General features: G+C 38.9%; 1 protein-coding gene across 1 annotated transcript; it reads left to right on the top strand.

Annotated features, from left to right (window-relative positions):
• Positions 1 to 32: 32 nt before the first annotated feature.
• Positions 33 to 18557, top strand: LOC125232110 (histone-lysine N-methyltransferase E(z)). Its single transcript, XM_048137725.1, has 16 exons — positions 33 to 219; positions 329 to 512; positions 1163 to 1378; positions 2200 to 2303; positions 3766 to 3953; positions 4534 to 4697; positions 9174 to 9274; positions 10111 to 10240; positions 11214 to 11291; positions 12517 to 12647; positions 13282 to 13430; positions 14020 to 14126; positions 15338 to 15488; positions 16196 to 16386; positions 17025 to 17190; positions 17742 to 18557. The coding sequence occupies exons 1-16, from the start codon at positions 145 to 147 to the stop codon at positions 17800 to 17802; spliced, it is 2196 nt and encodes a 731-aa protein (XP_047993682.1). The 5' UTR covers positions 33 to 144; the 3' UTR covers positions 17803 to 18557.
• The last annotated feature ends 751 nt before the right edge of the window (positions 18558 to 19308 follow it).

The raw sequence follows: 19308 nt of genomic DNA, 5'->3' as shown, positions 1-19308 counted from the left end.
AATCAAATTGTCACTGTCACTTTCACGGTATATACTTCTGCTTCGTATCGTACTTAACGCCCGCTCATTTTTACCGGTGGGATGCTTATTATGAAGAATAATTTTTAAGTGTTTCTCATGAGTGGTTAATTGCTTCAACTCGCGATGAGTAAATCGAAGGTTTCAGCAGAATGGAAGAAACGCGTAAAGTCCGAGTATATGCGACTCCGCCAAGTGAAGGCAAGTGCATTAACCTTTGTTTTGATTTAGCTAATGTTCTTTATTAAATCGATTCTTTGCTATAGAACCTAATTCTTTAGATTTTACATAATAGCATGTTTGTTTTTAGCGTTTCAAAAGAGCTGATGAGGTGAAGGTAGCATGGGCGCGGAACTTGCGTCTAATGTCGGAGGCTCTCGAAACACGCGATGCGGAGTTAGCGGAGCGCGGACGGCGACCTTTCTGGCCGCCGCCGGCGCCTAGTCCGAGCCATGAGGGGCTCATGAAGAAGGCTGAAGCTACCTGTACTGATGGTGAGAAATTTCATAATATTCTTTGTTTTCTATGGTGCTGTTACACGGGCAATACAATTGCCAGCAATCTCCATACCATTGCTACGTTTCTTCAATATGCACTAACTAACTATGGAGCGAATGCGGCAATGGTATGTAAATTGCTTGGAATAGTGCTGCCCGTGTAAGAGCACTGTTACACACCACACAGCAATGCTTCTTGAAGTATGATGTACACATTTAGAAGAGACTTGTGTCACTGTTAAAACTTGTTTTTTTATACGTTTGATATTTTAGAGACTATCTCATACATACTTAAACTCACAAATGTATTCCCCTAAATGAGTGGTATTTGCAAAGACATTAAGAGGTTTAAAGAAAACAAAATTGTGGCATTGCATAATCTATCTCCTTCAAAGAGCACTGTTTCTCCTTAAATCTTGTCTCAATATTAGGTTTCTTCACAGTTGGTCATATACAAATTGATTTAGTACAAAGAGTCAAGGCAGAAATAAAGATAGTTCTCTGAGTTTAGCCAAATTCTCTACAAATCAACCTTGCAGCTCTGGAATTGACACTAAAGCGAAAATATATAATTTAAGAATTACAGTTGTTTTACTAAAATTCTTACCAAGTGTACCTATTTACATATATATAACATAAAATTGCAGCTTCCGGCATTGTCACTACCCAGCAAGTACCAATCCACATAATCAACTCTGTCAACCCGATCCCCACGATGTACACCTGGGCACCGACTCAAAAGAACTTCATGGTGGAAGATGAGACGGTGCTGCACAACATTCCGTACATGGGAGACGAGGTGTTGGACCAGGATGGAACTTTCATAGAGGAGCTTATTAAGAACTATGATGGAAAAGTGCATGGTACGTTGGTTTATGCTATTTTTTTGGAACATTGTCCATGTCACATAGTACATTAAGTTAGTTATAATTTTTCATTCCAACAACATTGGTTAACACCAAGTCAGTTTAAGCTTTTAGACATGGAATACAATCATTGACAATTCATTGATGACAATTCTTGTCTTGCATTAATACCCAATTGTAATTTTTGACTTTCTTTTGGGAAATAATCATATAAATCTATTATTACACAATTACAGTAAAATTGTACCAGTACACTACCAGGGGCCTATTGCATAACAATTTACAACTCATATTACAAGCGGTAGTCCCCCTCCAATTCATTTTATAAGAAAGAGAGTTCCACTTGTAATACAAGTTGTAAATTGTTATGCAATAGGCCCCTGTATAATATAAAACAAACATAACCACAAAATTAAAATTTTGAAAAAACCCCCGACCGCGTTATAGTGGACCGATTTTCACAAAACATGACTAAGAACACTCCCGACTAACTCAGCTTTCAGACAAAAAAAAACTAAATCAAAATCGGTTCATCCGTTCGTGAGCTACGATGCCACAGACAGACACACACACAGACAGACAGACAGACAGACACATCAAACTTATAACACCCCTTCGTTTTTGCGTCGGGGGTTAAAAATAAAACTTTTATACTACCTGTTTCATCCAGAAAATTAAAACTACTTTTCAGAGTTCTCTTAAGCTGCCATTTAGTAGTGGTACAATAATAGGGTTGAGTTGGTGGATTAAGTAATAATATAAAAATGCTTCAACAAAACAAATTTGAAATCAAATTAAGCATACAAATTATATCACAGGCGACAAGGAGGGTGGCTTCATCGACGACCAGTTGTTTGTGGAGCTGGTACACGCCCTCATGACCTACCAGACCCGTGACGAAGTCGCTGATGAGGGACGCGAGGTATGTACGACCATTACAATTTGATAAGATCGAAATTCACATTTCTAACCATGAAGAAGTTAAGCAGATGCAGAATTACTTTGTTGTCCTTCCTGTAGGCTACTTGACCCTTTTTTAAAGTCTGTCTGTCTGTCTGTACATAGATTCAGATTCAGATTAATATAATTCATATATTTAAGTATATAATTAAGTACTGTCCAATTAACCGAAATAAAATATTTACCATATTTGATTATGACCTAAAAATAGAAAACTATATTAAAGTATACTTTTACGTAATCAGGCGAAAACAACACAGTCATGTTAATCTGTGCATCAGGTCATTCTACTCGAAAATAACATTTTCTGACTTTTGAGTATGAGACATAAAGTTCATTATGTTATAAAGTTGTGCCTGCTCGTTCACTGAAAAGATCGCTCCCAACTAGTACGATCTCCGAAATCTACTAGTTCGTTCTTTTAGGACATTTAATACAGTAGTACACCGAGAGAGCGAGAGACAAATTGTGCATAATAATATGGCGTACAGCAACGCTCGCTCGTACTAGCCGAGAGCTGATCGGCCGTTTTCGAGCGCTGTCGGTCCTAGTCAGTCGGTTATATTTCGGTTGCGGTCGGATCACACGGATCGCTTTGCTGTCATTGTCACTTCTCGGCTCTTCGCTCCTATTCTGTTGCGCGTGTGTGAGTGACTAAATGTACTAGAGAGCAGAATCATTTGGAAGTAGTTCGGTCTAGTACAGTCAAGTGTAAAAATATGGGTGTACACATCTTACTCAAAAATATGTCCTATAGCATCTTAGTCCGGTGTAATAAGAGCGTAGTACCATATTTATGAGACGATTATTTCGATACGTATTTTTGCACTTGACTTGACAGTGCAGGGAATCGTGTCGTTTGTACTATTAGTACATGTTCTACACAAGCTTATAGTGATTGTTTTGACATGAAGTAAGTTCGAATTCGATGACATCACTAAATTTCGGACCCGTCCGCGCCTCTCTAAAACGCTCCCTTAATACATATTAGTCCGATGCACTATTATTATTATTTATTTTGATAGACTAGCAGCTCTTCGAGCTGATGCGTGTATATCACTGCACTTGAGTTTATTTTGCACTTTTCAAAGTTCTAATATAATTGTCTAGTCTATTTTTGAAACAGTTCACTGACGGCGCGCTAATAACAGTTTCTGGTAGAGAGTTCCACATATTAACTATGCGATTCGGCAGGTAGTGTTTCTTAGGGTTGCTAGCACATGGAGGTTTGATAAGCTTTTTAGAATGCCCTCTTAGTTTTGAGTTCTGGCTTAGTATATATAGGTCTTTCATATTATTCACAATGCCAATGAACTTAATACATATTAGTCCGATGCGGATCGCTCCGCGCGGTCGGTCCGCGTGACGCTAAAACCAGCCTTACACCTATTTGCCTTATTCATGTTTTCACTTCTATTCAACAGAAAGAATCCAACAAAGACAAAGAAAAAGAAAAGCAAAAGGACACAGATAAAGAAAAGGATAAGGATCAAGAAAAAGACAAGGACAAAGAAGGAGCAGACTTGGAGAAGCAGTTCCCGATCTTCACCATCTTCCAGGCTATCTCTTCACAGTTCCCTGATAAGGGCACACCTCAAGAGCTTCGGGAGAAGTAAGCATACTGGGGTTACCGGGACTGGGGTTACTGGGACGCCTAAAAATAACTTGCTTAAAATACTCAGCGAAGTGTTGTAACTTTTTTTTTTCGTGTTCCTCAGCAATCTGTATCATTTTTAACCCCCGACGCAAAAACGACGGGGTTTTATAAGTTTGACGTGTCTGTCTGTCTGTCTGTGTGTGCGTGTCTGTCTGTCTGTCTGTGGTACCGTAGCTCCCGAACGGATGAACCGATTTCGATTTAGTTTTTTTTGTCTGAAAGCTGAGTTGGGAGTGTTCGTAGCCATGTTTCATGAAAATCGATCCACTACGTCGCGGTCAGGGGTTTTTTCAAAATTTTAATTTTGTGGTTAGGTTATTTAAAAGGCTATTGAGCCATAGAATCGCGACCCGTATTGAAAAAGTTTTATAAATATATGGACTGCTTGAATGAGGTGCTCTCAAAATCCCTAGTTAATAATTATCCATTGGTTTGGAAGCCCTTACTTTTCCAAATTTCAGCCACATTTAAAACACTTATGTTATGAAACACTCACGTGTCACATACTACTAACTTATCATAATGTGTTCCACAGGTACATCGAGCTAACATCCCGCAGCGACCCGGATGCCTTGCCCCCGGAATGCACGCCCAACATCGACGGCCCGCTGGCCGAAAGCGTGGCCAGAGACCAGACCATGCACTCCTTCCACACTCTGTTCTGTCGACGCTGCTTTAAATACGACTGCTTCTTACATCGTAAGTACACTTGACATATCTTGTTCCATATGTGGAACATTCATTTTATGACTGGAATTGTTGTCTAGTGCAAGGTTTCTTTAATTTTTTGTAGTCACGGGCGTCTTTTGGAATTCAAACAATTTTTATAAAAAAACTTCTAGGTAAAAAATTAAGAAAATTATTAAACATACACTAAGGGCCAGTTGCATCAACCACATTTGACAGACACATCATCGTCACGCAGCAGACGTCTATAGAACTTCCCTTTAGAAGTCTCACTTCCCTTTGAAGCTTTAACGGAGACAGACGGTTTGGTGCAACCGGCCCTGACTAAGGTTTCGTCAAGTTCAGTCCGTGGATTACACTTTAAAAAACTTTGGTTCTACTGTGTTTATAAAAGACTTACAGGCTGGCAAAAAAGAATGAAAAATAATAGGGCTGCCACCGTCGTTTTGCATGTGGCAACTATGGAGTAATTTTTATATTCAGAGAAAAGTAAGTGATAAAGTATGTACTCTGATAAAAAATTCCAATACAATTTTCGGAACACTTTGTTCTCATTTCTTTTGTGGAACGACGGGTTTCGTTTATGGAACTCTTGTTCCATATATGATATGTTTGTTCCATTTATGTGAAAGTTTTTACTAGTTTGTGGGACGGCTTTTTCGAGTTCTAAGCTATGGAATGCAACACCTAATTCAATTTGTGGAAAAATTTAAAACTGCGTGTTTTATTAGCGAGTACTCGTATGAGTTTTTTTTTCGAAATTTCAATACCATATTTTGATAGAAAATAATTTGTTCTTAGACTACCAGACAAAATTTTATTTTTGTATTATTTAAGTATGTTTATTTACACTTGTAAAGTGCATTTTACTGCAACCGTGTGTGAGTGATTTTATGTATTTACATTTAGGGTATATGTAATATGAGAAATATTGGCTTAGATATTTCAAGTGTGTACCTATAATTATGATATTATTATTGCCGGTTATCAAGTTAAGGTGGAAAAATACCTTATTCGTTTTTTCAATTTCTATAAATAGGTAAGCCATTTTCAACAAAAAAGGTAGGAACTTATTGTCTGTAAAAGGTGCTATTTTCATAATAGTTTCAATATAAAATCGATCTAATCTTACTTTGGGTGACTATAGTGGAGTGATTTGGAGAGACCTTTTATATTATTAAAATGTGACTATAGTATTTTTCCGCCTTTCTTGTGAAGGATTGCTCTTTAACTTAGGACGCCTTGTGATTAGTGTGGAAGCTTGTAGCAACACGAATTAGAAAAAAGTACACGGTGTAACTATGAGAGATAAGATGGAATACTTAATCTATTCACTTTTGCTGCTGTCTAGTGATCGAGAATTCCATACTCGGAATCAGCCTGCTTTTCACAAAGCGTCTCAGTGAAGTAGAGTGAAATGGTCGCTGACGTTGTGTTTCTGTTTGCGGCAGGAGCCCAGCCGGCAGGTAAGGCCGCGCTCACACGTCACGCATTCTCATTACAAGACATAAGGGCTCCACTCATCTTGCAACAAATCACATGCTATGATACATTACGCTATTTATTTGATCGACAGTATTTGTCGCTTTTACTAAGCAGGAAATGTTTTTAAAATTTAATGTGATGTTTTGTAAGCTCTGTGAAGGTCTAAAAGGACTATAACCAGCGAAAGTTGAATAAACCTAGTTCAATTATGTGGCAATACAGTTAAAAATAACGCAAAGGTGATTGATTTAACCGGTTTATAGAAGAAGAAAAAACATACAGGTGATACAGGATGCGACAAAAAAGTCATTTTCGACAAAAAAATTTCATCTCAATCGATCCGATACACAGTTTCACACAGTGTTTTTTTGGTCGACTTTTTATGAGGTGATCAGCTTCGAAATGTGGCTAATTCAACATTCGTGGGCAAGACTTGAAAACATGTCCAGCACAAATTGTAAGGATAAACTCAATAAACAATGAGATATCTTAACGTATAATAACATTTATAACTTTGTGCTTAGACATACATTATTTATAATACTGTTTGTTTATGCCTATTAAGGTCCGACCGAGAACGATATTTTTGTCTCGGCCGAGAACGAGACCGAGACCGAGATTCAATTTGATTCTCGGCCGAGACCGAGACCGAGACCGAGAATTTGTAAAACAGTAAAAAAATATGCCATTTTTACAAAAAAATGTTTTCATAATCGAAATTCACCTATTAACCAGGAAACCAAGAGTATGTTGGGTCCTGCTTAGTGTTTGGTTCCGTAACTACCCAAACCTACCCGCGCTTCTTACCTATCTACCGTAGCAAAATAGACTACGTCAGTGACAAAAACAACTATACGGCTCGCCCGGTGGTAAGCAGTCGCCATAGCCTATAGAGCCGCATTTCAGAGGTTTTACACGAGCAATTAATACCCTGACTTTTTGCAAGAAATCATAAAACAGGTTGTCGAATCGTGTTTTCTACGGGTAGTTTTCCAGGTTTTCCTTGAAAGTCTTTACTAAGCTTTACTTTGATTTTGACGTATTTTTAGGCACATGATTCACAGTTAAGGGACACGATTTTTTTTTTGATAGCGATTATTTCCAAAATTTTATGTATGTATATCAAAAACATGACTATGAAAAACCCATATTTACTAAAAAAAACTCTAAACAGCATCCACAAAGCTCAAAATTTCGTCCGATATTCCGTAATTCGCCATTTCTATCATGTACGGCAGGTATTATTCTAACCTGCTGCTTTGATTTATCGCGTCGTCGTTGTCGTTGTCGTAAATATTTTACACTCTTTTATGAATTATACCTAGGTATTTGTTAGTTTTTGGCTTAAAATATCGATAAAGACCCTACCAAAATCACTAAAATCGGGATACCAAACGGGCGATGTAACAAACTGAAAGCTAAAAACCGGACGCGAGTGCGCAATAAATTCAAAATCGCAGTCTCGGTTTTGCCGAGAATCTCGGCCCATTTTGGCCGAGAACCGAGACCGAGATCTCGGCCCGATTTTCGGCCGAGAATGCCGAGACCGAGACCGAGATCTCGGTCGGACCTTAATGCCTATTGCTTAATGTGAATATCCATACCGATAACCTCAAATATATCTCTTGGTGTATATGTATGTATGTTGGCATGATTGTATATCCAATAGTCCGCTCATCTCTTACCTATCATTTACATATCATTAGTAGTTAGATTTTGAATATTTAGTATATCTAGTTTTTAGTACACTATAGCTCCTTGCACGTTTTTAATCTCCATATAAAATATTGTATTAGCTTTATTACTTATATTATACTAGTATCATTTATACTCCATTTGTTTAGAACTTTACCTATGATTCAAACATACATATTAGATATCAGATCACTCAACACATTATTAGTATTTATATTTCATGTATATCAAGAACCAATAATACTTTTTGATAGTACAAAAAAGTACCTACATGATACATTCAATAAAAATAAGAGGAGAGAATTGGAGCTAAATTCAACCAGAAAATTATTTAAAACAAGGCAAAAGTATGGGGGTTTACAAGTATATTCTAAGGCTTACGGATTTAAAGTAGCTGACGTAGCCGCTACAAAAAAAAGGAGATCGTGAGGGACATGCTCGTGAAATGCACCACGTAACATAGAATAGAATAGAATAAACGTTTATTCGTGAACACAGGCAAGACAAAATACACATAATAACAACAAGACAGAAAGGAATGAAGTGCCACGAAATGGCCTCATCTCAGCGTGATATGAGGTAGATTTAATCTAAAGCCATGAAGAGAAGCAAATAGTTTAAAAAAATACAGCAACCAAGTAATTAGTTACATACATCATTATACTTATCATTCTCATGAACCATTTTTCTGTGAGACACTTGGAGCATTCGTTCAAGACGGAAGACGCAATTTTTTTGCGGGAAGGAGCCGAGGGGCTCTCAAATCTGTAGGCTTAGCACATGATTGCCGCGAGAGTATGTCGCCGCTAGATTAGATGACACGTCTTATTCTAACTATTAATGACATAAGGACGGGTAGTCTATCTCGCGGGAATCATGTGCTAACCCTGCTGTAACCATACCCTCGTGGCGCCAATGTACTTTCTAAAGTACATAATGGTTTCAATGGAATTTTAATTTTCGTGTAAACAAGTAAAATATAATTTCTTTTGTTTCTAAAATTTTTTGAACAAATGAAATGGAATTCAATCTCAAGTACAATAACAATCAAAATTCCCTAGCAAAAATTTTATATGGTGGGCGCTACGAGGCTATGGCAGTATATGTCAGTATATAACGTACAAATAGCCATGTCAGATAAAAGATCATAAGTACAATAAGTATGAGCATTGGCCCATTTTTATCGGCAGAAGTGTAAGCTCCTGAAAGCGTTTCCCGTTTGAATGTTCTAAGATAAGTTTTGTTTATTTTCAGTATAAGTCCACCTTTTATTTGTATAATATGTTAATATATATTCGACTGTGGCAGGTTTGCAGGCGTGCCACCCAGGGCCCAACTTGAACAAGCGGAAGGGCCCCGACCTGAAACCCTTTTCTGAACCTTGCGGTTCCAGCTGCTACATGCTGTTGGTAAGATATTATAGGTTTTTTTCTACTCCCGTGTTGTTATTCGTCATTTACAGTGTCGTGCATAGATCGTTAAAACCCTACATAAAAGATGCCAGCCTCCGCCCGGCGCCCCGCGCACCCACGCAAACGATGTAGCTCTTAAGCATTGTTAGGAAGCCTTTAATTGATATAGCGCGGGTGCACGGGGCGCCGGGGGCTGGCGGCGGCGCGGGGGAGTGCGAGCGACAGGGTGAGGCAGGAACAGAGGGGAGGCCGACGCGTCAAAATACAGGAAACAGTGCGAATATCACCAGTTATTCTAGAAAACTATTAAAATGTAAGTGCATGGTCGTAGAAAAAGTATTGTATGCAACGGTGTTTAACTGAGTCAAAAAATACTCGTGGCGTCTTTATTAACAATTTTCGGCTTCGCCTCAAATTGTTACTCACGCCACTCGTCTTTTTTTACCTCACTTAAACGCCAGTTGCATAAAATACTATTTAATGACAGCGATAAACCGGTGTTCTTATTTTAGCTGCCCTTTAATATTTCAAAATGGTGAATTCTTCTCATGATAGAGCACTTTTCATTCGAGTACCCTGTTACCGTGGCTACGAAGTTCGATGAGAGGCTTAAGTAAGGTACGATATTGAAGATATTGATTATGTTATGATTAAGTATAGCCGGTCTTAACAATGGTTTGAAAATAAAACTATTTCTCTACGTGCTTACGTTTTTTAATTTGTCGCTGTTTTCTATCGATGAAAATAGTTCGACCGACTAAATCACTATAAACTACACTACTGCTTTCACTGAGTGGTTACGCAACTTTTTTTAACTTTACGATTTGTACTAGGACGGCATAAGAGAGAAGCTGGCACGCGAAAAGGCGGCCGGCGAAGAAGACAAGGGCAAGTCCAACTCGATGGACTCGCCCAACGACGCATCCTCTGAAGACAGCAATGACAGCAACCGGTTCCCCAAGGGTAAGTTATTCCAAACTTTATTAATTCATTTATTTATTTATTTATTTAAACTTTATTGCGCAATCAAAAAAAAAGTACAAATGGCAGACTAATTATGTTACGCCGAAAAGTTTGAAACGTACAACCAATTGATTCCTGAATATTGACTTGTAAATAACCCAAGTGACAAAATTCGCTTCTCTAGGTTATACTAGTATTTACTTACTTTTATACTGGCTGCGCAATAACCCAAAATAAAATAAACATAATATTTTCAAGAGTGAACAGGCATCTTCTGGGCGAGCTCACTCCATCGTAGGCCACGTCTTTGCCTTTGGCTAGTCTGTGGCCAAGAGTAAGCCCATTTATAATACAAAAAAAAAAAGAGTTTTGGTCTCCATCATAAAAGCCAACCACTTTGTTCAGTGTAGATCTTTAAGACGCCAGCTTTTGCCGACGCTGAGCTCACGGAGGTCTGAACTCTACCCGCCCAACGATACTTCGGATGATAAAAATAGGACGCCGTCTATTTGGTCGATCCAAGATTTAGATTTATTTATTTCATAATATAAAATTACATTATAAATTATTCTACCTTAATCTATACGAATTTATATTATGATCGTCGAGTATGATTTTTAATGAAATGAAATGTCAATTACAATTTATAATTTGATACTAATTTAAAAAAAATTTAAAATATAACAATAATGATTTATAAGTAATCACAATGTAAATTTTTACATATAAAGAAAAAAAAAAGTAGGCATTATTGATGCGATCCTTCACCCATCCCATCCTTCCGCAGGTGGCCGAGCCAGCGGAGACGATGTGCTTTGGTTCCACCTATTTAGCTAGGCTAGTTCTGTTTACTTGTTGGAAGTAATTTTTGAAATGAAATGAATTTATTTGCGGAGTACGGGTTACATAGGGTTGTTATAATATAATGACAAGTTCTTCATATTCTACTTAAATAAGCATGCAAATCCCATAGGAAGCAGTAGTACAGCCGGGTGGAGCGGCGCGCTCGCTAAACCTGGCGCGCCTGTTGAGCCCGCATACAACGCGCTTGGTAAGTCTACAATACATCATATATTTGTAAACCAGTGCTTAATATCCAGAGATCGTTATCAAGTTGCACTTTTCGTGGCAAACGGTACGGTTGGCAAAAAAAAAACAAATACTTATATTTAAATATTCACTTTGTTCTTAACTACAATATAAATACTTACCTTCTTAGGATTACACCTCTACGGTACAAAGCCTTTTCCGACCAACTATATATTTTTAAAACAATATAGGTACGTAAATGATATTAATTATGTCATAAAAATACATTACGCCAAGTGTAGGTATATTATTTTAATCCAAATAATCAAATGCACTCTAGATAAGACTATCTAGAATTGTTATTAAAAGTACCTAGTTCAAGTCAAAAGTAGTGCACGAAGCCAAATCTGTTGAACAAATTTTAGTTATTTATTCAATGTAATTTAGATAAGTAATTATAAATATGTATATACATACAACATACATACATACAATCACGCCTGTTTCCCATATATGGGTAGGCAGAGCACATGAAACTGCTAAAGTTACAGTGCCACATATATGTATACCTATATTTCATAATTTGTTAAGTATATAATGTTTTAAATACTTGTGTATTTGTTTTTTTGCCAACCATACTCTGCCACCAATACAGCACGCTGATAACGATCTTTATTAATATCCATACAAAACACATAAATACACTCACACCTGTATTCTCAAACGGGGTAGGCAGAGCACATGAAACTATATGTTTCAGTGGCAGTCTTGGCAATTAAGAGTTTGAAAGAAAACGAAATTGTGATACAGTGACAGGTTGCCAGCCTATCGCCAACACTACAATGGAACCCACATTCTACAGTCAATTTCTACGATACGGAAGAAAAAGGAGTGATGAAATTCTTAACCCGTCACCACACGGGACCACATTCCACAGGCTTAACATTTGCTTTAAAATTATATACGGTGTCCCTAAAACCAATGCCAAAACGAAAATGTGATGTCCTATCACCCCTTATAATTTTGGCGTTGGTTTACGGGACACCCGGTGATTAAGCTAATTCTATGTCCTTATTCACTTCAAACAAGGCGTAAGTTTTAAACTCTTTAGTCACCTGTTGTTGTCTTGAAAAAAGTGAATATAAAGGTATCCAGCCGGTATTTTTGACGTTACTAAATTGCAGTAATAAAAACACTTTATCAAAACACTTTATCAAACTACTTAGTTATGAATAATTAACTTTCAGGTTTGACGGTGGGTGACATTCAATCCGAATGGACGGGCTCGGACCAGTCCCTATTCCGCGCCCTACACAAGGTGTTCGCCTGTAACTACTGCGCCATCGCACAGGTCATGCTCTCCAAGACTTGCCAACAGGTAACAATTTATTGAAATCAATCAATTAAATGAATTTTTACAATTATTTGGAGGATATAGCGATTCTATATAAAATTTCAAAATCGCGAGAGCGGCTTGTGTGCCGTGTCGTAGAGGATGGTAAAGCAGGAGAGGCAGTCGCCGCGCCCCCGCGCGGCCGTGTGCGAAATTCGTCGTTTTCTTGGGAGGCCCGCTAGATGGCGCTGCGCTTGCGAACAATATCATACATATATGTGCAAAATTTCAGCTCCATCGGAAACCGGGAAGTTGGTCAAATTTAGCTTCTACGTTTTGACCCAAACTAACATACTATTTTTATTTTTTTTTTATTTTATTGATTTGGGAAACACACAGCATTAATAATACATATGTCTTACAAATTAAAGGTAGCTCACAAGCCAAAACAGTTTCCACTTTAAAGTGAATAAGGCAAATTGAATAAAAGCTTGTAAAAATACGGTTTTCAAATAAGCTCTAGTAAAGCTATCTAGTCCTTGCTAATTTACCCGACCATCCTCATAGGTCATCATCATACCTATAGTCTATCACACATATTGATTACTCGTTAAAAGAAAAAATCATGCATTTAAACTTTTTTTTCCTTAGGCATTCTTATTGAGTTACTTCCTCACAGGTATACACTTACTGGATCAACACGGGGCAAGAAGAATGCCGCGTAGAAGCCGAACTCACCCCGCCACGCAAGAAGAAGAAGAAGCATCGTCTCTGGTCCGTGCACTGCCGCAAGATACAACTCAAGAAGGACTCCAACTCGCATCACGTGTAAGTTAACAAACGCTGCGCTAGAGGAATCATAGTTGAACTTACCTTGTCTTCGATGTAGGGAACAAATCAAATTATTAAATATTTTTTGATTTGTTTTTTTATTTAGTAATAATATAATTATATATAATTTATAAACTGAAATAGATACCATGCACTAGCCTTGTCTTGTTAGAAGAAAATAATCGTGTCAGGTCCGTGCGCTGCCGCAAAATACAGCTCAAGAAGGACTCCAACTCTCACCACGTAAGTATCAACATGGGGCTAGAAGGACAGTCGAACTCCACCCGCCCCGCAAGATGAAGAAGAAGACACATCGTATATGAACCACGGGTCTCTGGCATCGGCATCTGCGTACCTAACCTGACATTGCCGCAAAATATAGCTCAAGAAGGATTCGATTTTGCTAATCAAATGGAATTTTAAGACGGACCGGGTCGGAATTTGGAATACATATGGAATATTTGCGACATAAGAAGTTTTCTGTTTGAAAATATTTAAATTGTATACTTTCCCTATACAAAAGTATGAAGACTAAAATAAATTAAAGTAAACCAAGAGAAATCCAATGAACGAAACTTTGTTACAGATTCAACTACACGCCTTGCGAGCACCCGAACCAGCCGTGCGACGCGATGTGCCCGTGCCTGCAGTCCCAGAACTTCTGCGAGAAGTTCTGCCAATGCTCCAGCGATTGTAAGTGCAACACTTGATCATCATTTCAGCCGTCAATCGCCTACTGCTGAGCATAGGCCTCGCTTCATTTACGCCACTTATCCCGGTCCTGGACTAGTCTTATCCGGAGGTGCCCCGCAGTTTTTCGAATGTCGTCCACCAAACGAGCCAACGTATGCCAGGCGATTCTTACATCCGAAAGGGGTCACCAATCTGGTGAATTCGTAGCATTACGTCGTTTTCCACAGACTTTCGAACGGCGAATTCATGCGTTCGAGATTCAAAAAATCGGTCCCCTGTCAACATTTTGGTCCACCTGCCATCACTGCCTGGCAACATGTCCCGCCCAGTTCCATTTGAGTTTGGGAATGAGTGGAATGACCCACGTCCCGCACCTTAAACAAAGGATACTATAGACTAGACAGCCAAATAATAATACCACTACCGAACGAGATGGTCACATACAAATTATAATAAGAGTGACAGAGAGCAAAATGTTATTTTTTGTCTTTGTCATAGTTTCACTTTTCCGCCGCTGCCACAAACGAGTTTGTGGCAAACAATAAGGATGTGACTTGTTAAGCTTATTATCCGCCCAAATTATGTAGGTTGTGTATGGTAAACTGTCAGCCATTTTTAAAGTGATTCTTAAATTCGCTCCATTATTCTATATCTGTCCCTTACGGGTGTACCCTTGCGTCAAGTCTATAGTATCCTTCGTCTGAGTCCCGCACCAAGGTGCGGCATCGGATCTCGACATTCCTCACTCGGTCTTGAAGTTTAATGCACTTGATATCGCATTGTAACTAGATTTTTATTAGTGGTCAAATGGTTTTTTTAACTTGCAAACAGTTACAAACGTCGCTGTGTGCCTTAACACAAGATGAACACACTGTAGGTTACTTTAAAATAACAATACAAGTCGCGACTGATGCACTACATATATGCTGGCTTTTTTCTGGGACTTCGTTAGGTTTATAAGTTCATTCGGTAATTAGAGTTCGTTACCGGCCAAACGTCTCACTTTGTCGCTTGTTTTAAAGACGATTTGATAATTTGATATGTGTGTATAAAATTACAAGCAAATCTTGTCCTTATTCCCTAACATGCGACAAAGTGGAACGTCTCCGATCGTGAACACATGTATTAATGCATTTTCTGGTGCTTTCACCTTATTATTTTGTTTTCTATTCAAAAAATTTCGAGGTATATCTAAACTCTCTGTTATTCAGGTCAGAATCGGTTCCCCGGCTGCCGATGCAAAGCATCGTGTAACACCAAGCAGTGCCCGTGCTACCTCGGCGTCCGGGAATGCGATCCCGACCTCTGCATACAGTGTGGAGCGGACAGTCCGGTCTGTTGTCGCAACGTGTCTGTACAGCGGTGAGTTTACTAGTTAAGCAAGGCGTACATAATACGCGACCTCTGTCGTGTTTGGTGCAGAGTCCAGTATGTAGGTAAGTAAGTAAGTAAACACTTTATTGTACAAGAAAAAAATACAACACATACAATTTAAAATAAAAAGTCCCAATGCCTCCCCACAACGTTAAGTTATATACAGATTGTCACTACTTTAAAAAAATATCGTATCTCACGCTGTTTCTCAAAGTTAAAACGCAGTAAGTCTATATGTATTACATACTTACTACAATTTTCTGTTCATTGATAGACGAAGATACAAGTTTTTTTTAAAGTAGTGACGAGATGTACTTAGTTCGAAAAACTTTACCTTCGTATTTTTACGGAAACGTACGGACGTCTCATGCTATTTCAGTCAGTCTCAATACAAGACGTACTGACGCTGTCTGAAGTAGCACAAATACGAACGTTTCCGGAAAAATACGTAGGAAAAGCTTTTCGCCCTACATCTGTAAAGGTGTACATAATGCGCGACCTCTGCATACAGTGTGGCCTGTGTGAGGCGAACTAATCGTCTCTAGTGAACGGGTTCTTAAATAGGTACACAAACTCTCACTTTTTAGTTTTTCTTACATTTATTTTCCTTTCCTTTTAAAATATTCCATGCACTTTATTGTAGTAGTCGTAAAAAAAATACGTTCCAGGATAATTTATACTTGTTTTGTTTCCAGCGGCCTTCACAAGCACCTACTCCTCGCGCCATCTGACGTAGCGGGCTGGGGCATCTTCCTCAAAGAGGCGGCTCACAAGAACGAGTTCATCAGTGAATACTGCGGCGAGGTCATATCTCAAGACGAGGCCGACCGCCGCGGCAAGGTTTACGACAAGTACATGTGCTCCTTCCTGTTTAACTTGAATAACGGTGAGTGAACCTAACAGCAAGGTGTACGGAATGCGCGACTAGGCTAGAACGAGTTCATCAAATAGTATTTTAGAGCGAGGTCGTGACTACGTCAGTAATGTCCGCTTCCTCAAAGAATTTGATATGTCCCGATTAGATCGGTGGGTTTCTATGAACAACAACTGATTATAGCAAGAACGGTTTCTCCAAGCAAGTAAAAAATAATATTCAGTAAAGATGGTGTTTTTTTTACGCACTAGTGCGAGAAGTGGTTCATTATATACCAGGTCGAAACTTCGGAGGGCCATCTGTACTGAAAAACGTACGATACACGTGCGAAAAGGAAATTCGTAACTCGTGTCGATTTAAAACACTCCCTTTGGGCGTGTTTTAATTTATCGCCACTCGTTTTGAACTTCCTTTTTTACGCACTTGTATGTACTAATTTCGTTTTTTAATACGATCTATCAGGGACATCAGGGTTTAGTTTGTGACATTTAATATGATTATTGATTATAATGATTATGATTATATATTTTTTTTTCTATTTTATTGAACTCTTAAGAGTTTTTTAAATCGATTGTTATATTATACACATCATGTTTCGTAAAAATAAATAAAACATATGCAGTCTAAGATTATAATTACTTTATTCCCAGATTTCGTGGTAGACGCGACCCGCAAAGGCAACAAGATCCGTTTCGCGAACCACTCCATCAACCCCAACTGCTACGCCAAGGTGATGATGGTGAACGGCGACCACCGCATCGGCATCTTCGCCAAGCGCGCCATCCAGCCCGGAGAGGAGCTCTTCTTCGATTACAGGTACTTTATTACAGACTATCAAACTATTGTCACAGTATAGGATCAGCCGCGCAGTATGTCATTTCTCATCCGCTTATGGCGCGCACACATGCATACCACGCGGCGTACGTTTGTTAGAAGTGTTACTACTGTGCTACTGTGTTCGAAATATGGGTTTTCGCGACATATCGCGTCGGTTATAAATCGTTGACGCTTCTACGGGGATAATGTGAGACTACTTCGACACGAAACGTAAATTGTACCTATCAACGTAAACGAGCTTTGCTTACGCACAGAGGTCGCCTTGCTGTCGTCTTCAGTGGCCATACAGTCTAGTATGCTATTAGCCTCGTCTAGCTGGTTGGTAAAGGCTACAAGGTTAACTAGAGTCCTATTTCAGGGCAGAATATATTCGTTATAAGATCATGCTTTTTAAAGTCTTGGAGGAATTTCCACTCGAAAAAATAAGTCCACTTTAGTATCAATACGAGCTTGCAAGCCTAAGTATTTACCAAGCGGCTCGCGGATGAATTTGTCGGAAACATAATTTTATCCACTCGTATTAATTTCAGGTACGGACCGACCGAGCAACTCAAATTCGTCGGCATCGAGCGCGAGATGGAATTCTTATGAGAACAAACCAAACTGCAGCGCCTCCCGCCGCGCGCCGTCGCTACCGTCACCAGCGCCGGCTGCAAGCACGCGAGAGGCCACGCCAGCAGCAGCAACACCAACTCTAGAAACACTAGTGACAGTAACGGGAACTCGAACAGTAATGGCAGCAATGGTAACTCCCGGAGCAGCAGTGGTAACGGTTCTAATACGAGGAGTGGACTGGTTTCAGTTAGGAGGAGTAGTATTAGCTCGGCGCGGGCGACGCGCTCACGACCCTATGTGAGACCGTCGGGGCGGGATCGACTGACGTGGCGGTACAATCAATAATCACTCTTTGACGCGCTGTGCTTACGTATGTTATAGAAAAAAGCATGCCAGTAGCTGGTCGAACGTATAAGAGGCATGAAGTAAACGATGGCATAGTGCTAGTTTTATTATATATGTCAAATAATTTCAATAATTAATGGCCCTGGTATTATAAAAATATCAGAGAGAGACGGAATTCTCAACTGATGATTTAGATAAGATTTAAAGGTTAGTTATGTATGGTATAAGGCATTGAACTGAACATGTCTTTTGGCATTGATTGTTGTTTTCGGCCATTTTGAAAATGGTTTTAGACGAGCTGTGAAACACTCAATATGCGTGCTGTTCCATTAGTTTGTAAGATGTTTAAATGACAGACTAATACCTGTCCTAGTTTATAAGAATTTTTCGTCACAATATGTATTATATTTAACATCACAGTACACATTTAAATTACACGCAAAAGCGGGTACAAATTGTACTTTTTAATAAAGGATGAAACCACTGACTATAAACAAAACCATGAAACTGAAAAATATACTACTCCTAAGGTTTTATCTATAAAGTACCCGTTTTATATTCGTGATGTATGAACTATATTAGATATAACATGTTTTTCTGTTCCTTTACACTTATTATTAATGACTTTGTACTTTTACATGTTAATAAAAACAATAAAATCTCATATCTTTGTTTTAGCCTCAAACTGTATCGTTATAATTAACGCTATTTCATTGCCCTATTGTGAAACTTATGACACACTGGCTGTTATAAATTAGAGTTGTGCCTGCTCGTTCACTGAAAAGATCGCTCCAAACTAGTACGATCTCCGAAGTGTACTAGTTCCTTCTTTTAGGATAGTAGTACACAGAGAGAGCGAGAGATAAATTGTGCATATGGCGTACAGTAACGTTCGCTCGTACTAGCCGAGAGCTGATCAGCCGTTTTCGCGCGCTCTCGGTCGGTTTCGGTAGGATCACACGGATCGCTTTGCTGTCATTGTCACTCCTCGGCTCTTCGCTCCCATTCTGTTGCGCGTTTGTGAGTGTACTAAATGTACTAGAGAGCAGAATCATTTGGGAGTAGTTCGGTCTAGTACAGTGCAGGGAATCGTGTCTTTTGTACTATTAGTACATGTCCTACACAAGCCTATTATAAATGTAACAGCTTGGTATGGGAGCACCATTATAGGCATTAGCCCTGCAAATAAGGTATCAA

Source organism: Leguminivora glycinivorella, chromosome 12 (assembly GCF_023078275.1).
Source record: "Leguminivora glycinivorella isolate SPB_JAAS2020 chromosome 12, LegGlyc_1.1, whole genome shotgun sequence".
NCBI lineage: Eukaryota > Metazoa > Arthropoda > Insecta > Lepidoptera > Tortricidae > Leguminivora > Leguminivora glycinivorella.
This window is presented reverse-complemented; position numbering and strand designations above follow the sequence as displayed.